Source organism: Heliangelus exortis, chromosome 21, assembly GCF_036169615.1.
Source record: "Heliangelus exortis chromosome 21, bHelExo1.hap1, whole genome shotgun sequence".
In the NCBI taxonomy this organism is placed as follows: Eukaryota; Metazoa; Chordata; class Aves; order Apodiformes; family Trochilidae; genus Heliangelus; species Heliangelus exortis.
The window spans coordinates 6,898,331-6,921,981 of record NC_092442.1 but is presented as its reverse complement, the minus strand read 5'-3'; the positions used below and the strand labels follow the sequence as shown (position 1 = coordinate 6,921,981).

General features: G+C 45.0%; 1 protein-coding gene across 1 annotated transcript in view; it reads left to right on the top strand.

The window, feature by feature from the left end:
- SSH2 (slingshot protein phosphatase 2) overlaps positions 1-23,651 on the top strand; it is a 90,558-nt gene that overhangs the window by 47,196 nt on the left and 19,711 nt on the right. The window contains 6 exon segments of the mRNA XM_071765062.1: positions 9,643-9,746; positions 14,450-14,514; positions 18,854-18,975; positions 21,338-21,406; positions 22,190-22,255; positions 23,413-23,607. Of these exon segments, the coding sequence (XP_071621163.1) occupies positions 9,643-9,746; positions 14,450-14,514; positions 18,854-18,975; positions 21,338-21,406; positions 22,190-22,255; positions 23,413-23,607 (621 nt within the window).

The following is a 23,651-nucleotide window of genomic DNA, read 5'->3' as shown; positions in this document are numbered from 1 at the left end:
CGTCAGCAAAACTTTGAAAGGTTTCTACATTGACTTAGAAACTCCTTAAAATGCATTTTGAAGTTAAGCACTGACATATCCTTGTAACTGAAGTTAAAAGTCCTATTAAGGTGCTAAAAGAGTAGGTTACTTTGCAGCTGTACTGAGGAATCAGAAATGCAAAAATGCAGCATAATGCTTCAAAATTATACATGTTTTCTGTTTTTCCTTTTGTTTACTTTTTTCTTTTAGTGAGCAAATACCTGGAAGAGTGGATGGTTCAAATGGAACTGCTTACCCTCTTACTTTAAGTACCTTTTTATTTAAGTACCTTTTTATTTAAACTATCTGTACAAAGACGTTTCAATGCTTGGGAAGGGTTCGAAGAAGTTCACTTAGCTGCTACTTAGGCATCTCCAAGCTCCTTTCACTTTTTGGGCTGCCCTTCATTTCAGCCTGTATTGAAGTTAGGAGATGCTGCAGTTGTGTCAGACATCCCACAATCCATCAGCTTCTGTTTTAAGTGGTCTATGGTGAGTGATTAATGGAAATTATTTCAGGAATAAAGGACTCCTGGTAAACTGATCCCTATTCAGAGAGCCAAAAGAAAAAGCAGAGTCACAAGGGATGTTGTCTCCAGGAAGAACGTGCTACATCCGTGGGGGGGGATGAGTTGGATTGGAAAGTGATGCTGAGTCTGCGTTTCGGAATGCGTCATAATTATATCTCGTGGTCTGATTTGGAGAGCTTTTCCTGATGGCTCCAGAGACCAGTTGTCACTTATGCCAGTTGTAGTGCTTTTCTTGGGTTTTTTCTAGGGGTAGATGTGCTGTGTGTCCTCAGCATCAGTGGTCAAGGCAGCATCTCATCTCCCTGCTGGGGAGCAGACTGACTTTGAAGGCTGAGTCACTCCAGTTTCTTTGGTTTGTAGTTTAAATTAAATATGAAGTTTTTATTAACTTTGCTTTTAGGACTGTCCTAAGTGTTGTCTTGAAGAAAAGACAGAATCCGTGAAACCATTCCAACTATAAAATATTTCTGATCCTTTGTTTTTGTTTTCTCACTACTGATTAAAATTTCAAGCTGCTATTTGCAGTCACTTTAAAGCTTGTATTCCCTTAATTATGGCTTTACTGTTCCATAAAATGACATCACTAGTGTATTTGCAAGGGTGACCAGATCAATAGGTTGATTATGGGCCATATCTGCACAACAGGTAGAGCTCCTGGTGACTTCTAATTTCAAATCAAAACCTACTGAAAGAAATCTGGCACTTGGCTGCTCTCTCTGAACCAGTTCACAATCTCACATCGCTGGTTCCTACAGACCATACTTTTTGCTAATCTAAAGGGACAGTCAGTTCACAACTGATTTTACAGTTCCTGCTGAAAACTGTCATTTAGGGCTCAAACAGCCTTTGTGCATGGGGGAGGATGTAATAAGAGTGAGAAAAAACGGAAAGTGCTGAGTCCTACAGAAGTTAAAATACTGAAAAAATAACTTCTGGTTTTCTGCAAATCAAATCCAACAGCCTCTTGATGATTTTTGATGCTTTTGGTAAACAAGCATCTGCTGCTTTTGAGCACAGAGGAAAAGGCTTATTATTCAGCATTGATTTCTTTGTGTGGAGACAGAGTGGTCCTTGTTTTGGTGCTCTATTTACAGGGGTCCATTAGTGTATTTACTGAGGGCAGGCAAGGAGGCTGCGATTGGAGCCAGGCTGCCTCCCCAGAATAATTCCTCCAATCCCTTGTCCCACTCCAGGCATCAGGGCACTTTCAGAGCCAAGTCCTGGCACAGGGCAGCTTCACAAGATGACCGGACCTCTGCTCCCTGCTTTCTGCAGCCACGCTCAGTGCTGGCCACCTCTACCAGAACCAGCAACCAAAGAAACAGACCCATGTCTTTCTCGACGTGGCTGCAGCCAGGCTGTGGCTGCTCTGCTCTTCCCTCTTGGAAGGTGTGCTGGTACCTGGGGGGGGTGTGTGGGGCTGCCTTGGGTGCACAGGGTGCTTCAGTTTGAGCAGGTGCCAGGGTCCTTGGCCAGCTCCTGCTCAGACGGGCCCTGTCCCGGGGAGATGGACCGTGCTGGCAGAGATTCAGGCAAGTCAGTGGTCTCCTTCCATCCTTAAACTGCTGGGCAGACTTTGTCTAAATTTAGGTGCCTCGGCTGCTGTGGGGAGGACAGCATGTTGACCTTAGCATGTCTCCCTTGCCTTGTGTTACAGTCATATTTAAAGCAGACAGATCCTTCTTGCAGGGCGCTGCCAGCCCGGCCAAACATGGTCAGGTCCTTGACAGCCATGAATCAAGCACCTGCAGGAGCAGAGAGAGCGGTGAAAATTAGCTATAAAACACCCTGTGCTAAAGGTATTTAAATGTAACAGGGAGAGACCTTTCAGGCTTGTTGGTTTTTAACCAGCTGCTGGAAGATGTGTCAGATGCTGTTTAACATTTAAAAAGAAACAAGCTGTGTTTGAAGGAAAGGTTTTCTGACTCTGCTGGCGATGAAAATTATTGTGTGGTTTAAAGATGATCAACACGGACCATGTTAATTCTGGGAGAAAAAATGATAAATACTTGTGAATCAATGGGGTCTTCTTTCTGAAGATAACAAATCAAAAAGCTTTTTTTTTCTCTGATCCTTCATGTGATAGAATCTCCTTAAGAAGTTTTCTCATGTTCATTAAAGTGTTTTTAAGAATGTATTTGTGAAAGCATTTTGTTCATACCACAGCAGCTGGCTCATTTTGGACAGGCTGACACATTGTGGAGTGCTCTCTTGGGTATATCTGTCCTGCTTCATGAACCTGATGGTATTCATTAAAGTTTGTGGATGTTTAAACAGTATATAGTGCAAGAATAATGTCATGTAGGGCTCTAATCTGGGAATGTCTTGACTTGGAGACCTGGAAGCCTTTGGGGACTATCATGTAAAACAAATTCCTTTCACTGTCTTGCTTCCGGTCTGGGTCTCTAGCTTTAAAAACTGCAGAGAATCAGATTTCTTCTGTAAACATCAAGTGCCTGGATTTCTTAATAAGCATCCTAATTGTGTTAGCTGCCCATTTCTAGTATGTGAACTGCTGTGCTGTAGAAAAAATGATATTGTGCATCTCTTTGGTCCCAAATTCCAGAGCGTGTCAGCTCTGTTTGCACAGCTTATTTCCCTGTTGCTTTTTGGACTATTTTTCTTTCTCACCTGGTAGATTGTCTGAAGTCAGCTTGGAAGTTGATGATGGGCCACCCCGTATGTGGCTTCCTGAGACTCCCTTAGTTTTGGGTACAGCAAGGTAGACAGTGAAGTTGCTTGCTCTTTGTGCTGGATGGGAAATAACTGCATTTTTGTGTGTGATCACTTGCATCCATCCTTGCATAACTCTGTCCTTCATTGCCATGGTGAATCAGACAGCCTGCACCCAAGTTTGAATTTATTGAAATCAATAATAACCTGATGATCTGTGCTGCAGGAGGATGTTCCAGCCCATGCTGTATTCCAGTGGTGACAGCAGGGCTGTGACTCAGTGCATCTCACTTGTCCATGCACTGCCCATCCTCAGTGTGAGGATGTGTTGAGCTGGTTCATTCATAGGCCAAAGGATACATGAGGGGGACAGGAAACCAACATGGACTTTGACGTTTATCAGAAGATATAGAATGTCATCTTGAGGAGTCCTGCCTAAACCAAAATCCATTCTGCTTTCTTTCACCTGTAATAAATAAATCCCAGCCCTGGCTGTGAGGGAGTACATTTGATGGGAGTGTGAAGGTTGGCCCAGGAGGTGGAGGGATGCTGCAGGTGGTTGTGGCACAGCACAGACCTGATACAGCTGCGTGGGCTGAAAACTCTGGCTGCAAACAGCAGCTGTCATTGCTCCCCTGGCTGGCAAGGCATCTCGGGCAGGGATGAGTTTCTCAGCCCAGAGCTGTCATCGTTTGTGCCATCTCCAAAAGATGCCCCCGCTCTCACCAGCATACCCAGCCCAAGCTGTTTGAATTCTGAGGTTTTCAAAATGGTTTCTGGAGCTCAAGTGATCCTGGTGCAGAGCACTGGTGGCATGTGTGCATGATGGCTTTTCCCAGTAGTGGGCTTGATTTGTGGACCGTTAACCAGCAGGGTATTAAGTGGATTTCCAACTCCCTTGTTGGCTGACTGAGGCTGCTTAAATCCCATCTCTGAAACTGTCCGTGAGTGTTGTTGTTTCATGCGTCTGAAGTGGTTGCTCTTCACTTGCAGACTGCTCCATTTTGCAAGATGTACCCTGTAAAATCTCTTCTCATATGGAGCAACTAAAAGGAATGCCTTTAGAGTTCAGAGACACATCCATCATGTTCACCTTTGGGTAGCTTCTAGCAAACTGTAAGCTTTTCTTGTTAGCCCAGCTCCAGTAGATGTCCATACTGGAGACCTAAGCAGGGGAAAAGACACCTTGGCAATGGCCAGAAGGGATCAGTAAATAAGGCAGAACAAACAAGTTACCATGGGCATTGCAGATCTTTCTGTGGTTATGCTTTCTGTGTCATTGCAGCTGAATGATCTCTCCAGGGAGCCCCACCTTGGAGGAGAGGAAGTGCCTTTAGACAGGGTTTTTTTTGTTGTTTTGTTTGTTTGTTTGTTTTTGTTGTTTTTTAAAAAGGCATAAATGCAGATGTTGCTAAAAATGCAGTTTGCGTCAAACATCTGAGATGGAGTGAGTTCCCACGCTTTGTTTTTCTTCTTGCCTTGTTTCTTAAGTTGCAAAAGTGCTGAGTGGCAAGAGGCAGCCTTTGTTGGAGAACCACTTCCCCTTTCTTTCCCTCCCCTCAGTGTTGTCACCCCTGTTGACAGTGTTGCAGAGCCCTTTTCGGTAAGCCCTAGCCCTTGTTTTGCTCTGCACTGGGTTTGTTTCTATTTTGGATATCAGAGAAGCCCAGACTTGTCTGTGTGTCTGCCAGCTGACCCTGTTAATACAGATGTCATAGAGCAGCCCTGAGTTATCCTTTTCCAGTTCCCTGTTGTGGTGGGTTTTGTTTACTGGGGTTTGGGGTTGGGGTTTTTTTGAGTGCCTGGTGCTACTTGGCGTGATGCAGAGCTGAGACTTGGCTTCTCAGGAGAACCAGGTGCCTTCATCACTTGCCTGGGAGCAAAGGCTTAAAGTGGAAGTGAAACACCACTCTCCTCTGTATAATTCATTAATACTGTTGGTGGTTATTAAACCAGGTGCTTTAAAAAGTAAACAAGGGAAATAGGGTTTATTAAAAAACAAACTACAGTGAAGGTGAAAGAGGCACTTCTCTAGGGAGGGATGCTGGAGGTGTGATGCTCTCCTTTGGTGGGTTGATGGAGAAATGCCCTTGGCTGCCAAGCTGCACCTACTTCCAGCTGCTTCCCCAGCTGCTGTTGCACCCTTGGCTGGGGGACTGATGCTTTATTAACCAGGACATTTCTTCTGGGCAGGTAGAGCGAGTGGGAGGCTGGAGGTGAGAGTGGTCCCCCAGCAGATATGATGCCTTGCCCTGGGCTTGCATACAGAGGAAGGGAAATAGCCAGTTTGGGAAGGGGAGCACGAAGGAGGAGAGAAATGACTTGAAGTGCTGAGAAAAACAGAAGGCTGCTCAGCCTGCCTTCCTGTAACTTTTTCCACACCAGGCACAGCAAGCTACAGTTGGAATTGCTGCTCTTGCAGGATGAGTCCTGGCGTGCTACAGGAGCTTGCTCTCATGTCCCCAGCTGCCCTCCCTCTACGCCTGTCTCTGCAGCCTCAGGAATGAGCTCTACCATTCCTGCCAGAATCTGAATGTTGGTTTTTTTCTTGGTTTTGTGTTTTGAAACCTGTAGGTTGAAGTAGGATGGTGGAGCTGAGCTGGCAGCAGATGAGCTGTTCTGCTCAGAGATACAAACCCCCTACCCTCAGCATGCTCCTGCTTCTCATGTTGGGCTCTTGAGGGAGCAGCCTGCCTTAAAACTGAGGGATAGTAACTGGGCATGCAAGATTTTTTTTCACTTCCTAGTAGACATATTTTCAGCACGTCTGTTCCCAGTCCTGTGCCTGTGGAGCTGCTGGCTCTGCCTTTCACCGCACAGCGGAGCAGTTTGGTGGAGCCCCCGCATGCTTTAATCCAGATGTCTGCATTGACACTTCCCATTTTCAGGGCTTGGGCTGCTGAATGCTCCCAGTTAGTCAACACCAAGATTAACTGGTGTCATTCCTTGCTGCCACACTTGCCTGCCTGCTTTCAGAGAGTGTGTCTGCTTTTTTATTTGTTTGCCTTTGCTCTGACCAGCCACTGGAGGGGAAGAGTGTGTCCTGCTGAAGCTCTCAACATCATCATGCTGTGTTTGCAGAGCTCGTGATGGGTAGTGATTGTGTCCCAAGAGATGCCCTTTGGGAGAATCTCCTTTTTTTCAGGAGTGGGAAGCCTCTGGAGTCACTGCACAACACTTTTGTCACAGGGAGCTAAATCGGGAGCCGAGTTTGGTGTAGAGATCCCAGGTCAGCCTCCTGGTGCTGAGCTGTGCCTCCCAAACTCTGTTAGGATGCTGTCTCAGAGCTCTCTTCTGCAGGGTTGTGGTTAATAAACACTTGAGGCTGACAGAGGAATTAGGTTTGTATTTCTGTAAATAATGAAGTAGCGAACTTTTATCCAAAAGTCAAGTACCCTGAAATCTTCATTTCCTCTATCCCACTGCTTTTTAATCTCCTCATTTCTTCTAAGGGCAAGGGGGCTGTGACCTCCCTGCTCTGCCATGTTGGTGCCTGTGCATGCTGGTGAGATGACAGCATGAGAAGGTTTGCTCCTTGCCACGCTGACCCGTTCCTCTGCACTGTGCATGGAGAAGTGGTGGGAGGACTTCTGCTGAGCCTTTCAAGGGCTGGTGTCAGCTCCAGTGGTTGTGCTACTTGCCAAGTGCCCGATTAAGGGCTGGGCTGGACAGGATGGAGCCTGCTGTAAGGGAGCTGCTCCTATGAGTAAGTGGAGTCGACTGGAATGTCATCCTCAGGCTCGCAATAACTTAATGAAGTGTTTATTAGGATAAAGCATTGCCAGAAGCTGTTCAGGTGCCTCTTTGCTTTCCTTGCCATACTTCTAAAAGGTATTATCTCTGTTCTTTCTGAAATAGTTTCCAAGGAAGGCTACAAGATTTCCTTCTGAGGATTTTACATTAAGGACTGAGAATTTTTCACTGAGAACTGGTGGGTGGTGAGGATGTGAAACCTTCCTCCTGGCTGGTGGTGCAGCACTTTGGATGAGTGTCCCCTGGCCAAGCAGCCCTCTTATGTGGAAGGCATCATACAGGGGATGTCATGCAAAGATGATTTATGTTGCTGCATCGCTTGGCATAGTCTGTAAACCAGAAACGTTTTCTCTTTTGTGTCTTCAAAACAGTTGATTTGGTGTTTGTGCTTGGAATTTATGAACGGAGCTGTGCAGGGTGTGACAGCTGGAAAGGCATTTGCTATTTGTTTGCCATCTGTAAGTTTTATGTGGTTCCCTGATTTCATAGCATGATGAGAATTCAGTATGAACCATGCAGTGTTTTTCTCGTGCATGAGGAGCTCAGCTGCTGGGCAGCAACTCAGGGAGCAGGGGAATCACTGCTGCTTTTTGTGCTGTTACTGCTCTTCAGAACCCGGGTCTTCTGAGGGGAACTTCTGTGCCTTTTGTGCTTTAAATAGTTTTGATGATGTCCCTTGTACAATTTCTACAATTTTATGCCTGGGAGAAACATCGGTACAAGTAGTAATTTCTTCTCTAAAAGCTGCTTAAGTCTTCTGCTTGTGTTGGTTCTCTTCCCAGGGAGCAATGAATTACAAATCGCACATCATGAGTGGCCTTGAGGTTGCTATTTCACTTCAGAGGTGAACTGGCTAAATGGGAGGCAGAGGATTTTACTTTTTTCCACAACTGTAGTGCTGAGGGTTGCTTATAGCTTTAATAACATTCATAGGTATGCTCCAAGTAAGTCTTCTGTGGAAGAAAGGCACTGTAGGACAGGGCTGATGGCGAGCCTGGTGTGCTGATAAAACACAGCTCAGCCAAGTTGGCACCCACCCATTGTGGGTGCTAGTCTGAAAGCTGAGGTGTACTTCTGCAGGACAGCAGGGTGCTGCCAAATCAAAACATGTTTGAGCTAAGGGAGGGAGAAATGGTTTTTTATTTTTTATTTTTTTTTAAGTTAGTGTCTTGAGGATAACTTGGTGCTTCTCCACTTCAGGCTTTAAGGAGCTGTGTAGCTTGAGGGCTTTCAGAGGATTTAGTTATCATGAAAAGCTAGAAAGGCTCAGTCAAAATATTTTATGAGGGTGGTCTAAGGAAATATCTGTGCTCAGGAGGCTAAATGAATTTATATTTTATTTCTGTTTGCTTTTCAGCTTTAGCATAGGTAAAGATCTCTGATCCATTTCAATTTTGGACTAGTAATTTTGCCTTTTTAAAATATTGGTTTTACTGAAACATCCAGTGCATGTTTGACATCTGGTTTAATTTTAGAAAACAGTCCTGGGAATAACTTTGTCAGTCAGGAGAGGGCTGACATTGGGATGTGCTACAGGCTTAAAAATGAAGGTCTTTTTGAGTGTGTGCATCTGCTTTGCTGGAGTTCAGAAAAATATTTTTTTAATATATATTTTTTTATTTCCCATCTCTGAAGGGAATAAATAATTAGGTATTTGTTTAAGCAGAGAAAGGAACTAAGAAGTTCCTAGTCTCTTCAGTTGAAGACAACATCTTTTTCAAGGCATGGAGCTGCTGTAGTGCACGATGCCAGGGACTCTCCCATCCTGTCTTATCATATTCATCAACCATCCTGTTGACTGCAGAATTGTTTCTGGCTTTCTTCAAAGCCTGTATGACTACCTTATCAATTCTGAGAAAAGCAGAAACCCTTAACTATGCAACAGGATGGCTTAATTGCAAAATCTGGAGTGTGTCTTGCTTTTTCCATGAACCACAGCATCTCTGAGAAAACTAACGGAAGATGTGCTTAAAATATCAGCTGTTCCACAGAACTTGAGAACTCTTCATTGCCCATTTCCACAACCTTCACTCCTCCTGTGACTTCAGAAAGGTCAAAATCGAGGGAATAAGTGATGTCTGAATACAGTAACATTACAGTGTTGCATTTAATTTCTCATTCTTTGTGAGTTAATTATCATACATCTCAGAGACAGTAGTTTCATGGTTTCTTAATCTGTTATGTACACTAATTTTCTTTTGGCTAGCTGCTGAAGGGAGACATTTGTTTCTGCAGGGCATCAGCTGTGTCTGAACCACAAAGCCCAGGGTTAACAGCATCCATAATTACAGAGATGCGTGGGCTTGCTGTATTAATCACTGTTTAGAAATGTGGATCTCTCATCTTGACTTTCAAATTGAAAATATAGCCATAGGTTAATCCCCCCCTGCCTGCTCAGGTTCCACCTCTGCAAGCAGAGTGGCACCAGTCATGTGTCCTGCTTTCCAGTGTTTCTCTGTTGTGTTGTTCTCAGTTGTGCTTTGAATGTTTGCAGGACTTTTGAGGGGGGAAAAGTTCTTTACCAACAAACCAATTCCATCAAAATCACTTCCTTGCAAAAGAACAGAGCATGCATATCCAGTACCTTGAACCTCTCTTGTTCCATTGCTTCTCTCCTTTTAAAGACAGTAGTTTTCCTTGCTCACTGTTTGTCTCTCCCCTTGCAGCATCAGCGAAAGCTTCCTCACTGTGAAAGGGGCAGCTCTCTTCCTGCCACGGGGAAATGGCTCCTCTACTCCCAGGATCAGCCACAGGCGCAACAAACATGCAGGTAATGAATGTGTTCTGCACCCCAAGGCTGTGGCTTCTCTGCTCCCTCTTGTTTCCCAATCCACCTTCCTTGAGTGACAAACTCAGATGTCCCCAGGTGACATGTGTTTCTGTTGACAGCATGTGTGTATTAAAGCTGGACCTCCTAGTCTCAAGACTGCAATATTTAATGCTGATAGGAAAAAGGTCTCAGTTCTCATGACTTTATCCCGCAAAATCAAAAAAATGAGTGACAGCAGAACAGCAGCTGTGAAGTCAGCTGGAGCTGATAACAACTGCCCCCAAAATACCATATTGTCATTTTTGTATGAGAAGGTGAAAGGTTGCCATCAAAGCCTTCATGCATTGCATGGGGAAACTTGAGGCTGTGATACAGGGTGAGTAATTGTCCTTCCTGATCCGAAACAAACCAGTTGTGATGGAAGAAAGGGTGGAGACTTACCTGTACGTGGTGGTGAGGAAACCTCTGAGCAAAGTCAAGTGTGACTTTTCAGATGTGTGAGCAGAGTGAATAATTCAGAGTCAGTCATAATTCCACCCCCTTTATCTGGTGAAAGTTTGATTCTTTTTTTTTTTGCTTTGACTCTTTGTTTGAAAGTTGATCTGAATAATGAAGTGCAAACATCTCAGGGTGGGTTGTTTTTAATTGTGTATATGGTGCTTAATCATTGATGTTTTATGGAGATCAGATAGTGTCGGGTTTTTCCTTTCTATTACACAATCAGTAGGAAAAAAACAACATTGAGACTTTCAGGCTTTGCATATGGGACAGAGACAGAAACAGAGAGGCTGAAGTCAACTTTCTTTGCCAAAAGTGACCACTAGAAGGTGATTTGGTTTGGTTCCAGGTGTAGATGTCTTTGTGCTTTGATACTATCATACTCATCCAGATCTACATCTAGCAGTTTCCTACCTGATGACCAATGAACCTCAAAAACTGTTTACAAACATCTTTCTAGTAAGAATTTTAAGTCAAAAAGTAGTTAACTACATCCTTCTTTGCAGACATAGTGAAAGCAGTACCCAGATTACTTCAGGTGAATGCATTAATTACCACTTGTCAAAAGAAAAATTGTTTGGAAACCTGAGTTAAAACTTACCTTTTTGGTTGAGACTGAAGTGAAATGGTCCTCTGTGTGAACATAGAGTCAGCATTCTTTTAAAAGATTATCTTGACCTATCTTGGCCTTTTCTCCCTCCTAAGTCCTCTGCAGTGCTGAATCCAAGGTCTCCACCTGGGAGTTGCTTCCTTGGTTTTACCTCGCAGAGGAGACCCACTGGATGAGTTTCCTTGTGTACCCATGCAAGGCAGCACAAACAGCTTTGGGTCTGTCTTGTTGCCTCATCTATTTCCCTACAGCTAACTTGGGAGGTCTGGAGGCCTTGTTGGAAAACAGTCTCTTGTCTAATCAGCCTAGAGCTTTTAGAAGTCAGATTGCCAAGAAAGCAAATCCAGTGTGTTGTAAGTGCTTACAGCAAGGTGTTTTGTACTTAGGAGGCTGGCTTGCCTAAGGGATGGGATTTTTATTCTTAGAAAACTCTTTGTTCCTGTGTCTTCAGCTTATGGGGTGAGATTTAATGAGGCATCATTACTTGCCCTTTCCTCAGTTTCCCTGCTGTCAAGTGATGTGAGTGGTATAGTATTTTTTAATGGTGCTTGGAGATTTCACTGGAAATAGACCTTTCTTTTTTTCCTGTGAACTTTTCTAATGTACAGTGTGTACCTGCAAATTAAGACACCAAGGGATCAATGTGTCACCTTCCTGGGCAAAACATCTATGCCACCAAATTAAAACAGTGATGTAGAGACTGTGGCTCTGTGGGGTGAAGCAGTCATTATGAGTGAGCTGGCAGAGCATACAGCAAAGAAAACCATCTCCTTTCTTGGTCTCTGATAATCTGTGCTCAATTTTCATTCTCCTGTGTGTCATGACTTATCTCTGGCACACAAAATTAGAAGGGGGGTGGAGAGCGGACATAACTTTCCAGTATGAAATTGCTGCCTATGGATGCAATAGTTTTTCAAGTGGCTACAAGAGGAGTTTCTAGGAAGGCTGACTAACCACCCTGACCTTCCTTTCTAATTCATCCGAGGTGCTAGAATCCAGCATAAAGAGTGAATGCATAACAGGAGATAATTAATGCTCACAGCCCTGTCTTTAATCCTGTCATCTCCAGGAATAGAAATCACTAGCTGGCAGATTGACTCGATCAGGTCCCAGCTGTCTGCACCCCTCTTTCTGGGGGGTCCTGTGCCACCTGGCAAGTGAGCTGTCTTCTGTAGGATGGTGGGCTTCCAGCAACACTGGAAGAGGCCAGAAAAGGATGCAACTTCTCTGGAGATTTTGCTGTCTCTGGGATACTGTAAATCACTTTTCAGATCCCACTGTAGCTGATGTTTTACACCTAGCTTGCCAGCTCGAAGGAAACAAAAGCATCTGCTCGTTGCTGGACAATGTGATAGGAAGCAGCAGGCATGCTGTGAATGCCAGCGAAGCCGACAGCTCTTCATAGGACAGGATGTGATATCTTTGTGCAGATTCTGGCATGCTAAAACCTTTCCTTTGCTTTTTCTTAATCCAGGAAGCTTACAAAATGCCTTATGTGTTTGGGGCTGAAAACGCTGCAAGTTGTTTAAAGCTGGCCAAGGAAGCAATACTTTACTTTCTAGCTCTGGAGCTCCCGAGGCTGGCAGGGCAGGCTGAGGAACAGGGAGGAGTGGAATAAACTTTGTGAGGATGGAGGGATAGTGGAGCTTCTTGGCTGAGCCTTGCAGAAAGGGTTGTTGTAGAAACTTCCTCTCTTTTTAAGTATTGAGATAAACCAGTAGTCCTGGTGGTGTAAACTGTCAGTTCTTAAACTGTTTTCTGAAGCTGAGTCATTTGATGAGAGAACTGTTACCCTTTGGGAAGGGAAAAACTGAAGGGGAGCATCTTTAATTTCAACCTGCTGATCACATGGGAGTGCCTCATGAGTCAAGACTTGCTGGGCTTTTCCAGGCTGGAGGTGGGAGGTGTCACCTGAAGCAGAAGGACCTTGGTCTGTTGAATCCAGTTCTACTGATTCCCACTGTTCCAGCAGCTGAAACTCACTGGGACTGAGCAGAATTGCCAGGACTCTGCCCTGCTGTTGATGTGGGGAAATCCTGTCTCCCACTGCACCCCGGGAAGGACAAGCATCCAATGGATGAGCTGACCTTTCCTATGTTACCTGTCTCCCTAAATAATTGCTGTTCAGGGAGGCACATGCCATCCTCTCCAGTGCTGAGAACAAGGTCCTTCCGCAGGAAGTAGCTTCAGGTGCTTGTCAGTACTGCTACTTTGTATGTGACTTCCCTAGCACTGCAGTGCCTCAGTTTTTCCCACCCTGGGTTCCAGATGCAGTCCCAGGCCATTGACTCATTCTCCAGATGCTATGTTTCAAGGAGGAAGGAAGGGGAGAGCAGGAATGCTGTGTCCTGTGTAGCCTGCTCCACACAAGCTTGTCTTGGTCCCATCAGAAAAGGGGCTGCAGCAGCCCTTCAGCCATAAAAATCATTTATAAACCAGTTACTGTGTTCTTGCTGGGCTGCATTTCCTTTCTTCTCTTTCCCTTACGTGTCACTTGTGGATGAAGCTCTGGGCCTAAGGTTTCCTTACTTCTGAAGTCTGTGAAAGCCCATGGATTCTAGCACCTCTGATGAGTTAGAAAGGGAGGCCAGGAAGGACTCAGCCTTCCTAGAAAATGCTCTCCTAACTGCTTGTGCTGAATACTTGTTCCAGCACTCGGGCTCTTCCCTGCAGTGTTACCTCAGCTCATCTGTGGGGGAGTGGAGTGGGTGAAAGAGTAAAAACTCTTTTTCCTGTTCTCTGCCACCCACCTGGAAGCCTTGTGTGCTCCTTTCTGGGAATGCAGATTAATTTTCAAGGTAATGATTGAAAAAAAAACCCTAAAAAACAGCCTGTTGCTGGAGGTGTTTTTAGAGAAACACTTGGCTATCTATGGGCCAGGGAGGGGTGCTGAGGAGTCACTCTGGCAGGACCAACAGAAAGGCATCTCGCTTGTCTTTTGAAAGCTTGAACCTGTGACTCTCAGCTCTTTAAAGCCACTGTATATCTATTATTTGGTCATTTTTGGTTTTTTTCCTTCAGTCTTCCTCAGCCCCACCAATAAATGTGTGGGAAGCATTTTCTGGGGAAAAAATTCTGATTTTTGGGTGACAATTTTTAGCTGCTTTTGGGTGGAGCTGGTACATGGCATTTGTGTACATGTGCTGCTCTAGGGCGGGACTGAATCTCACCTCAAGGCAGAAACTTTTGCCTAGGTAGTAGTTCTGAAATAAGCAGTAAGTTGGTGTAAAAGAAATAGCTGATTCCTGATCGGAAGTGTGTGGTAGAATGAGATGTTGAATCATGGGGTGGGACTGCTGCTACCTGGTTTACCTTGTCTTTTCAGGGAACAAAGGATCAAGTACTTTTTATTTCTTTTGAAAAGATAACAGGACTTAGGAGGAGAGAGTATGGTCAGATGGGAACAGGTGAGCACAGGGACCGAAGAGCAGCTGACTAAGAGGTGGAGTTTTGTCATCTCTGAGTGGGTGGGAGTGACAATACTTAAGGTGATGTGTCAGGTTTCTGAGTGCACATTTTCTCTGGCTGGACAGCCGGAAACTCGTATGTGATTTAAAGCTATTTTTATCCATTCACCTTTCCCTCTTTCCTGCAGGGGATCTCCAGCAACACCTGCAGGCCATGTTCATACTGCTCCGCCCAGAAGACAACATCAGACTGGTAGGATGGCTTTTTGCTTATCTGCTGTTGATGAGTATAAAGGTTAAGTTCCACTTGACAAATACACCTGTGTAACTCCTGAAAGCAGTGGTGCATGTATGTTTGAGTGGTTTCATCTGCAGGTTTGGGGAGTCTTCTTTCCAACGACAAAGGGAAAAAGCAGCTCATTATGAAAGGCATATTTGGTTGTGCAGTGAGACAATTTGTATGGCTAGAAGACTGCCTTTGTCTGAACCAAGTTCTGAGTACTTACACTCTCAAAATGTATTGTAGCAGTTACCAGAGAGACTGGGTAAATTAGCCTGGTGTCCTATTTAAATCAAGACATCAAGAGTGAGTCACTTATGTCTGACCAACATGAGCACCTACCTTTCCACATGAGTTCATCTGTGTTCCTCACTCTGCTCTCCTAACTTGTTGCATCCCAAAAGGCTGTGGCTCACCAGGAAGGAGCATGTAGGATCCCCCTGTAGGTATGCACCTATATTGAATGTTGTCTTTCCACTTTTCTGGGTTGTTGCCTCTAATGATGTAATGAAAATCAGGCATTGCTGTTTATGGCATTGATATTCTGCCCTAAAGACCTCCAGAAGCCAAAGAAGATCAGTGAGAAATTTTTCTAGGACATGTTGAAGTGCTGTACTTGTGGCCAAGTTAGGCATGACTGCAGTGTATCTCCATCTCTCATCACTCAGTAGCTTGAAGTTTCTTTACTGTGTTGTCTTGGTGCTTCTTAGCAACATATGCTCAAAGCAGGACTGCCAGCATCAGAAGTGCTATTCTGGCACCTCTGGTTTGCTGAATCCTCCTGAGCTGTGCTGGAGCTGGACTGATCTGAGCATAGCTAGGAAAGAGCCAAGGTCACTATGGAATGCTTTAATTTTAAAAATGACCACTGAAAATAACTTGCTATAAGCTATCTTTGTAAGCAAACTAAAGGACCCAGACTTTATTAGGTACACCTTGCTGTCACTACAATTTCAGTGAAAGTGATGGGATGGGGGTTCTTAGCAGTTTTCAAAATCAGAGCCAGGGTTAGAACGTTGGAAGCTATTGAACAAGTCATTGTTCAGCAGTATCACTGGCTACATTGTGTGATTTGGGACAAATTAGCCTTAACAGCTGAATAAGGACTTTGTGGGCTGAGACATAAACCCTTTTGTTTGGAGCTGCATTTGGAATGCTGAAATCTTGCATGAGGTTAAGTTCGATGGTCTACTTGAATTTAATTGATTCTTGACGAAGGAAGGGTGTGAGGAGCTGCAATAGACTCTCTCATAAAATAGGAGATACAAATGAGATTTGAAATATAAACAGTCCTGAGAGAAATGCATTCTCTCCTTGTGTTGGTTGCTGTCATTTGGAGGGCATACTTCACAGCTCAGAGGGCAGCAGAGGAATCTAATCCTCTATAAACCTACACTTAAAATTTGTAACAACTCTTGTTTCTCTTAGAGCTATTGGCAGAGTTTTTTAGCCTTCTATGAGAGCAGGATTAGAGCAATGGTACCATTGTAAGATCAGTAGGAAGGGGAGGAAAATGAGTTAATAGTGTACAAACTGATTGAACGTGTTCCTTTAGCTTGACAGAGCAGTGACCTGTTCACTTACAGATGTTTAAGAATACTTTAAAAAAATATTCCAATGAGAAATGTGTTCCTGTATCAAACACCTACCCTTGTGTAGCATGAAAAAGATGAAAGGGTCAGCAGGAACTTACCCCTTGGAATGTGCTGTTCATAAGGGCTGGTAAAATATCACATCACAGTTCTGGCAAAAAAAAATGCAGCAGAGAACGAAGTTGGCTTGTGTTTAGGTGAGCCTAAAACTAAGGAGAGTGTTGCTGGCCCTGAAAGGACTACAGAGAGACTTCTTGTTCATGAACAGACTATAAATAACCTTCCCAAATTGAGGAGAAAGCTAGCTCTATGCAGATGAGATGTTGAGAAAGAACCTTCCATCTCATCCCAGTCCCTGAAGCTAGGCCAGCCTCCCTAGATTGAGTGAGCTTTAAAATTCCTTCATTTAAAAGGTGGCAAACCACTTGCTTGGTATGCTCCTGCTCTTAGGTGAGCCTACCTACCTAGAGCTGAATGAATAGAGACCAAGTTGTAATTTTGTACATGTTGGAGTGCTAATAGTAACTTTTGAGATGGGCCAGCTTCAAGTTTAAAGTTTGCTGGTTTATTATTCTAGTAAATTAAGCAGAATACATTGTCTGCTCCAGTTGTGGTTCTTTGCTTTGTGGTAAGGCTGTAAATGTTGGATGTGGAGAGCCACAATAAACCACACCCTGCTTCTCTTAATTGACCCCCCCAAAAATCCCACCCCAGTGATGGAGCTACATGACCTTTCCCTGCTGTTTGTCCAGCCGTGGTCTAGCGGGTCTTGGGTTAAGACCACACTTCCCATGACTGCCAGCCAAATTGGTTTAGCAGAGTAACTTAGCTTATGTCAATCCTCTTGCTGCTGGACTGTCCTCAAGAGAAGCAGAACAGAGTTTGTGTGTGAATGCCCCAGACAGGGGGCAGCTGTTGTCTGCCTGCTCCCACTTTAGGCAAGGCTTTGTTTCTGTTTGAGGTTTGGTTCCTGATCTAGATAATGACTTTAACCACCAAGACCTTGGTGATCTATTGCTCTTCTAGGTCGAAGAGCACCCTCTCTGTTTTGCTACAAGTGGTTAGTTGTAAAAACAGCAGAATTCACACCTTGAAGGCCTGGCCACTTTGATTCTCCGTGTTTCCAAAGGAATCGCAGTGACTCAAGGAGCAAGAAGGAAAAAAAGGCTGGTTTTAGCATGACTTATCTTGAAGAGATCGGGTGGGGCACAGTCTCTTGCTGTACAGAGCACGTCTGTCTGCCAACATCAGCATTTGGGTAGTTTCTGTTAGTCTTTGGTCCCACTGGACATGTCTAGAAAACATTTCTATGATTCTGTGGTCAACACTGTCTCCCACCTGCACTTGCTGTTCCTCTCTATCACCAGAGCTGCTGCAATGCCACCAGGAAGCTTTCTCTGCTGCTCAGCAAAGTCTCCTGTGATAGAGCACTGGTGTGTAGTAGTGAGCTCTGTGCTGACTGCCCTGCACTCTTTGAATCTCTGTAGTCAATTCTGCCATATCTTGTGGCCAAGACTTACTGGCTGTTGGACAGGTGAGGAGGTCAGGGGGGACTTCCTCTAGCAAGGAGGTGCCAGTCTGGCCTCAAGACCAAGTCAGAAAGAATTACAGGAATGTATTGGGAAAAGCAGCCTACTCCAGGTACAACCCTTTTACAAGGGCAACAACCAGGTGTCTGTCCCCAGCATGAGGCACCACTGGGCTGTGATGGGTCCCTCTCACCCATGTTTGCTCTCTGCTGGCCCTGCTCAAAGTTCAAGAAGCAGCTTAACAGTAAGGTAAACACTGACACCAGATAGTGTCTTGGGGTTGGATTAGGCTGTCTAAAGTGAAGATTCAGTGTACATAATTAAGACACTTCTTTTCTAGGAATGTCATAGGTTCTCCGCGATCCTGTGACTCAAATAACTGCAAATGGCTGGAAACAGAGCCCGAAAAGTGTTGCAAGTGAAGGCTGCCTACTGCAGATGAATGATGTTGGTAGTGTTTGGTTTGTGGAGAATTTGGGGTGAAATTCAGGCATCCTCTGATCCTGCTCGGGTCTCTTTTTTGCCACTGGGGTGCACATGTGTCAGGAGCAATGAAGGACGTTGACTTTCACCTCTTTTGAGCAATCCAAATCCAACCATGGCAATGGCCTCTTCCAGCCATCCAGCAAGATTGTAGGGTTGCTTCTGCACTGGGGAAGTTTCTGGGAAAATTCAGAGGACCAGCAGGAAACTTCATATCAATTAGATCCTAGCTGTCCAGTTGTCTGAGAAGGTGGTGGAAGGGGTCTTAATTGGAGCTGTTGTAACACACAGTGGTTTAAAGGAAATCTCTAGCTTTGTACAAAGCCCTCTGAGAGCACATTCAATGCCTTTCTGTCTCGCTGAACGTGTGATGCTGCATGAAGCTAAGAGGGCTGGGGAACAGTCAGAGGACTGTGACTGCCAGCCTTGCAGGCTCCTGGCTAAACACAGTCTTGGTGGGATGGAGCAGGCCTGCAGCAAGGTGTGCAGAAGGCACCAGGAACAACCCAGCTGCTGAAGCAGCATTGTGTGTGAGAGTCTCTTCTCCCTCACCTGCTGGTTACCCAGCTGAGAAGTTTGGGCCATCCCTGTGAGTGCAAGCTGCATCACTGCTTCTGCACCTGTAACCCAGCATGTAAAGGTGGCTTGTCAAGGTAAGGTGTGTGTTTTTCTGGCTGCACTGCTGATCTCTCCCCATCCTTTTTTTAGGCTGTAAGACTGGAAAGTACCTACCAGAACCGCACTAGATACATGGTGGTTGTATCCACCAATGGCAGACAAGACACTGAAGAGAGCATTGTCCTAGGAATGGATTTCTCTTCCAATGACAGGTACATGCAGTGTCCAGGAGGGGAAAATCTTCATATTCACCCACATGTTAAATGCAGAAACTACTGTCTGGTGTCTATGCTTTCTGGGGATAGATTCCTTCACATTTTCCAGAATTCCCTTTTTATCTCTTGAAAGGAGATTACAAATTGTAAGACAACAGCACAGGTCAGCTCTTCCTCCATTCCTCCAACCATCAGGCTTGACTATGGCATTAAGTGCCTTTAAGTGTCTTTCAATGATGACATCCATAAGCCCTGCATCTGCAGAGACAGGGATGACTTGCATGCAAAGGAAGAAAAAGCTGCAATTAGAGTAGGTGAACATCAGGGTTCTTGAGAGCAGCTAATAAGAAAGTGACTGTCAAGGTCATGACACAAAGGGCCTGGTGGGAATGTCAGGGTTGCTGAGAGCAGATCTTATACAACATGTGCTCTCCCCAGACATCAGTATGTCATCAAGGTTTAGTGCTTTTGCTTCATTCATTTATATTGCTGCTGACCTCTCCAAAAGGCTGCAGAATGTGGCTGGGAAGCAGCTTTTGCTGCTGAAGGATCTGAAAGCCAGAAGGTAGCACCCCCCAGCAGCTTCAAGATTAGAAAAGGACACTGTGCTTTTAAAGAGCCACCATGTGCTCTCTTAAGGGTTGTAAGGAAGTCTTGGCCTTTGCAGGGAAGAAAAAACCTGAATATTGCAACCGCTTTGGAAGATCGCACACATGTGTTTACTTCTAGCACAACTGCTACAGGAATGAGTCTTGCTGCTGACCCTGGTAGAAATTACTTCCAGGTAGTTAGCAGGGTCACTAGAAAATCTTTTTTAACTGTTTGACTAAGAAATGGCCTTCCAAACAGCCTGCTGATTACAACAGCCTTGATGTTTAATTTCAAGTGGCTTGATTGGGTGCTTAGCTTAAGTGATGCCTGCTAAAAAGGGTGACCAGCTCGATGCCACCACTGGTTCCTTTCCTGTGCACCCGTGCACAGCTGCAGCTCAGAGATGCTCTTGCAGTAGGGTAAGAATAACTTGTCCTTGCCCAGGTTGCTGTGAGGTTGGAGCTTGTTGTTGGCTGTGACATACCAGCACAGCCACCTTTGATAACTGAGAGCTCACTGGTATTCAGTCTCTAATAACATAGCAGGGTCATGTTAGCTTTCTGCTAGAGTTACTGAGGTTCTGGATGGTCAGTCTGATACACCCTCCCTTAGCCCACTTGGTATTTATAACTCAGTGTAGACTTGTTGCTATGGTCTCTGATAAGTGCTTGCTGAACAGTATCACTAAAAATACCCTGGCCACCTTGGGAAGCCTTTTAAAAACATATCTTTCCATGAGCTCATCTCATGTTGTCAACAGAAATAGCTGTGTGCCACTGTGATCCTTGTGCTGGGCACCAGTGGCTCAGAGGCCTCTGGGTTTGCAGTGCTTTGTGTCTGCTGACCCTCTGGAGCCTCAGGTCTCACCTGCTTCCCCCACTTCTCATGAGCTGCAGAGGCTGCAGGGGTTTTTTTGGGCTTGTGGAAATTTGAGAGCAGTTAGTACAAAGTATAAGAGCAGGAGGCAGTTGAATCCAGTTCTTCCAAGATACTGCTTTGATTGTGAACTGATTTTACAGAGTTAACAGATTGAGCTTTTTTTGGTTTGCACTGTGGTGGAGGTTGTAGTTTGGGTTCCCCCGCCCCCATTGCTTGAATTTGGCTTTTAACTTGACTTCTTGCTCAGCCTTAACAAAAGCAGGTGACTGTGAGGGCAGAGAGGTCAAAGCAGCTGAGAGAGGAGTGGGTTTGCCAAGAGGTGGCTGTCTGGGCTGGCTGCTGTGCTCATCCCTGAGGAGTGGGAGGGAGAAGGGGCAGAAGTCGACGGGTGATGGGTTGAAGTTGCCAACTCACTTTGCTGCCAGTCACCTGCTATTACACTGGACTGATCCCAGTTCCCAGCAGCTGTGGCTGTGGGACAAACAAGAAAACAATGGATGGTAACATCAAAGCTAAAACCAGCCTGAGTGAGACTAACCTCTAAAGAAAGCCTTGAGCTTCTTGAAGGCTGTGAGCCCCCTCTGACCTTCTGCACAAAGCTTGTCACTTCTGAATCCTCTTTGCTCTTCTCCTGGGTGTATGTTAAGCTTGCTTGAAAACTTCTGGGCCCTATATCTCGTTAGTGATCCTTGCCAGGCACCAGTAGAACAACACTGGCTCTGGTTGTCCCTGAAGCACCATTGGGATTTGTCTTTTTCTTTTTTTTTTCTTTTTTTTTTTTTTTTTTTTTTTCCCCTCATGAGTGCAAACATCTGCAACCAGTGTTGTGAAATTCAACCAATAGCATGGTGCTGTGGTAGATGAGCTGACCTTCTCTTTCTTACCACAGTAGCACTTGTACTATGGGCTTGGTGCTGCCGCTGTGGAGTGACACCTTGATCCACCTGGACGGGGATGGGTGAGTGTCTTTTATATGTTCCACGTCAATAGTAGAGGGTCTCCAGGCATTAGTTTACAGCACGGTATATAGAGGAGGATTTAAATGTTTGCAGAGCCCTAACAGGTCCAGGAGACCTCCTGCTGTTGATCTGCGTGGGGTTAGTATGCTCAAAAGCCCTAAATCACAGTGGCTGTGGCAGGGAACACCAATAATTGACTTATCTGTGAATAAACACACACTGAGACAGTGGCTTGTGTGTGTTTAAGCTGGAGTAAAGGGGCTTTTACTGGTGAGCGTGTAGTGAAAGCTCCTTAAAGGGATCCTATTATGTGTGTTCCTCCATCACACTTGCAGCAGGCAGTGTGCAGCTGAACATAAAATAAGAATGATGTTTCTCTGCCAAATAGACACCGGACTTGCAGATTCCTGTTTGTGCCAGTTACAAAGGCTGTCCAGTCCCGTGCGTGGAATGACTTTTCTTTCCTTGGTAGCTGCCCCAGGATCACTTTAGCTGGACTCTGTTGCTCCCAGCTGTGGCACTGAATTTGTGTTGCCAAGGTAAACAGCACAGCCCAGCACTGTCCCACTCTCTTAGTTTCCTTCCCGAACAGCAGCTGCTTTAAAGTTATTGTAGAGCTTTCTAGCGTGCTACTTTGATCTGCCTGCTAGCTGAACTCAGCAGTGTATGCATAGGACTACTCCTTTGCTCTTCTAACGTGCTACAAACTATCAGTTATTAACTGAAAAGTTGCTTTGGGAACACATTTTTACTGTGCCTGTTTTTTTTTTTCCTTTCTCCAGAGGGTTCAGCGTATCAACAGATAACAGGGTTCATATATTCAAGCCAGTGTCTGTACAGGCAATGTGGTAAGTACTTCCTCTAATCTGTCCCAGTGATCCTTTTTCCAAGGTGTTTCAGCTGCCTGAGCTTTTAAAAACCAGGTCTTGCTTTGCATTATTGGTATCTTGAGACCTACTCAAGTTGCCAGAAGTCTCCTTCAGACACAGAGAAGGAAGTTTGATACCAAAGGAAAAAAAAAATCTATGCAAGTGCTGGTGTATAGCAGTGAGTTTATAATACTGCTGCAGCTGCACCTTCATCTCAGCCAGGGGCAGAAGGGGACAAAGTAATTTTCCCCTCAAAGGGCTGCTGCTTTGAATCTCTCCAAAACAGAATTGCTGTGAAGGTTGTATTTGAAGTACAGGTATTTTTTCATTTGTCATAAGTAAGGAAATACACACTGTGTGTATTTTAGGAGTCTGTCTCCAATGAGACATGTTCATTGTGATAGTGAGAAGGAAAGAGAAGCTGCCTGCATTTTTCTTTCCTTTTAGGGTGGCACATGCAAGAATGTAGTGGCCATTGAAGTATTTCTGGCTCATGGTTCTTTGCATTGCAGAAATACATTGCCTGTCGGGGTGCCATGCTACTGTGTCACCCCAGTGATTTTGACATGGATCTTTCCAATTCCAGTAAAAGATTTAAAACAAGCTAAAAATAGAGAGGGGGATTTGTCCCAGCAGCAGCTGAAGAAACTTTTGACATCGCTCGTACAATGAGAGAGGACAGACACTTTAACACCTCAAAAAACTCAAGTCCTAAGCCTTTGGTTGTCCAGTTCTCCATGTCTCATTCTGGGTGTCCCTGCCTGCAGGGACCTGATGGTACTGTAGGAGCTGTCAGAGCACCCTGTCTGGGACAAAAACTCTGAGGATCTTATTTATGGCTTAGGTAGTTGTAGCAGGTGTTGGAGCCAGAGACAGAGATGCCTCTGCCCTCTGAACTGTGGACACCTTCACTGCTATCCAGACCTCAGCATACCTCACTTAAGACACAAAAGCTCTTGCAAGAGGTATTTGTCTGCACCCTTGCTGGACAGCCTTCTGCTTGGTCATGGAGGCTCTCACACTGGAGTTTATACCACCTGATGGGACATCCAGCATCCTGCATTTGGCTGCTGTTTTGTGCTTGATACCAGCCTGGGGAAGAAATTCGAACCCTGCAAGTGTTTTTCTCTTTCTAGGTCTGCTCTGCAGAGTTTACATAAGGCTTGTGAGGTGGCACGGAGCAACAATTACTACCCAGGGAGCCTCTTCCTCACGTGGGTCAGTTACTATGAGAGCCATATCAACTCTGACCAGTCCTCAGTCAATGAGTGGAATGCCATGCAAGATGTCCAGTCCCACAGGCCTGACTCACCTGCCCTCTTCACAGATGTGTAAGTTGGTCTGGTACTGCTGAGCCAAAGTGTTCATCTGTCAA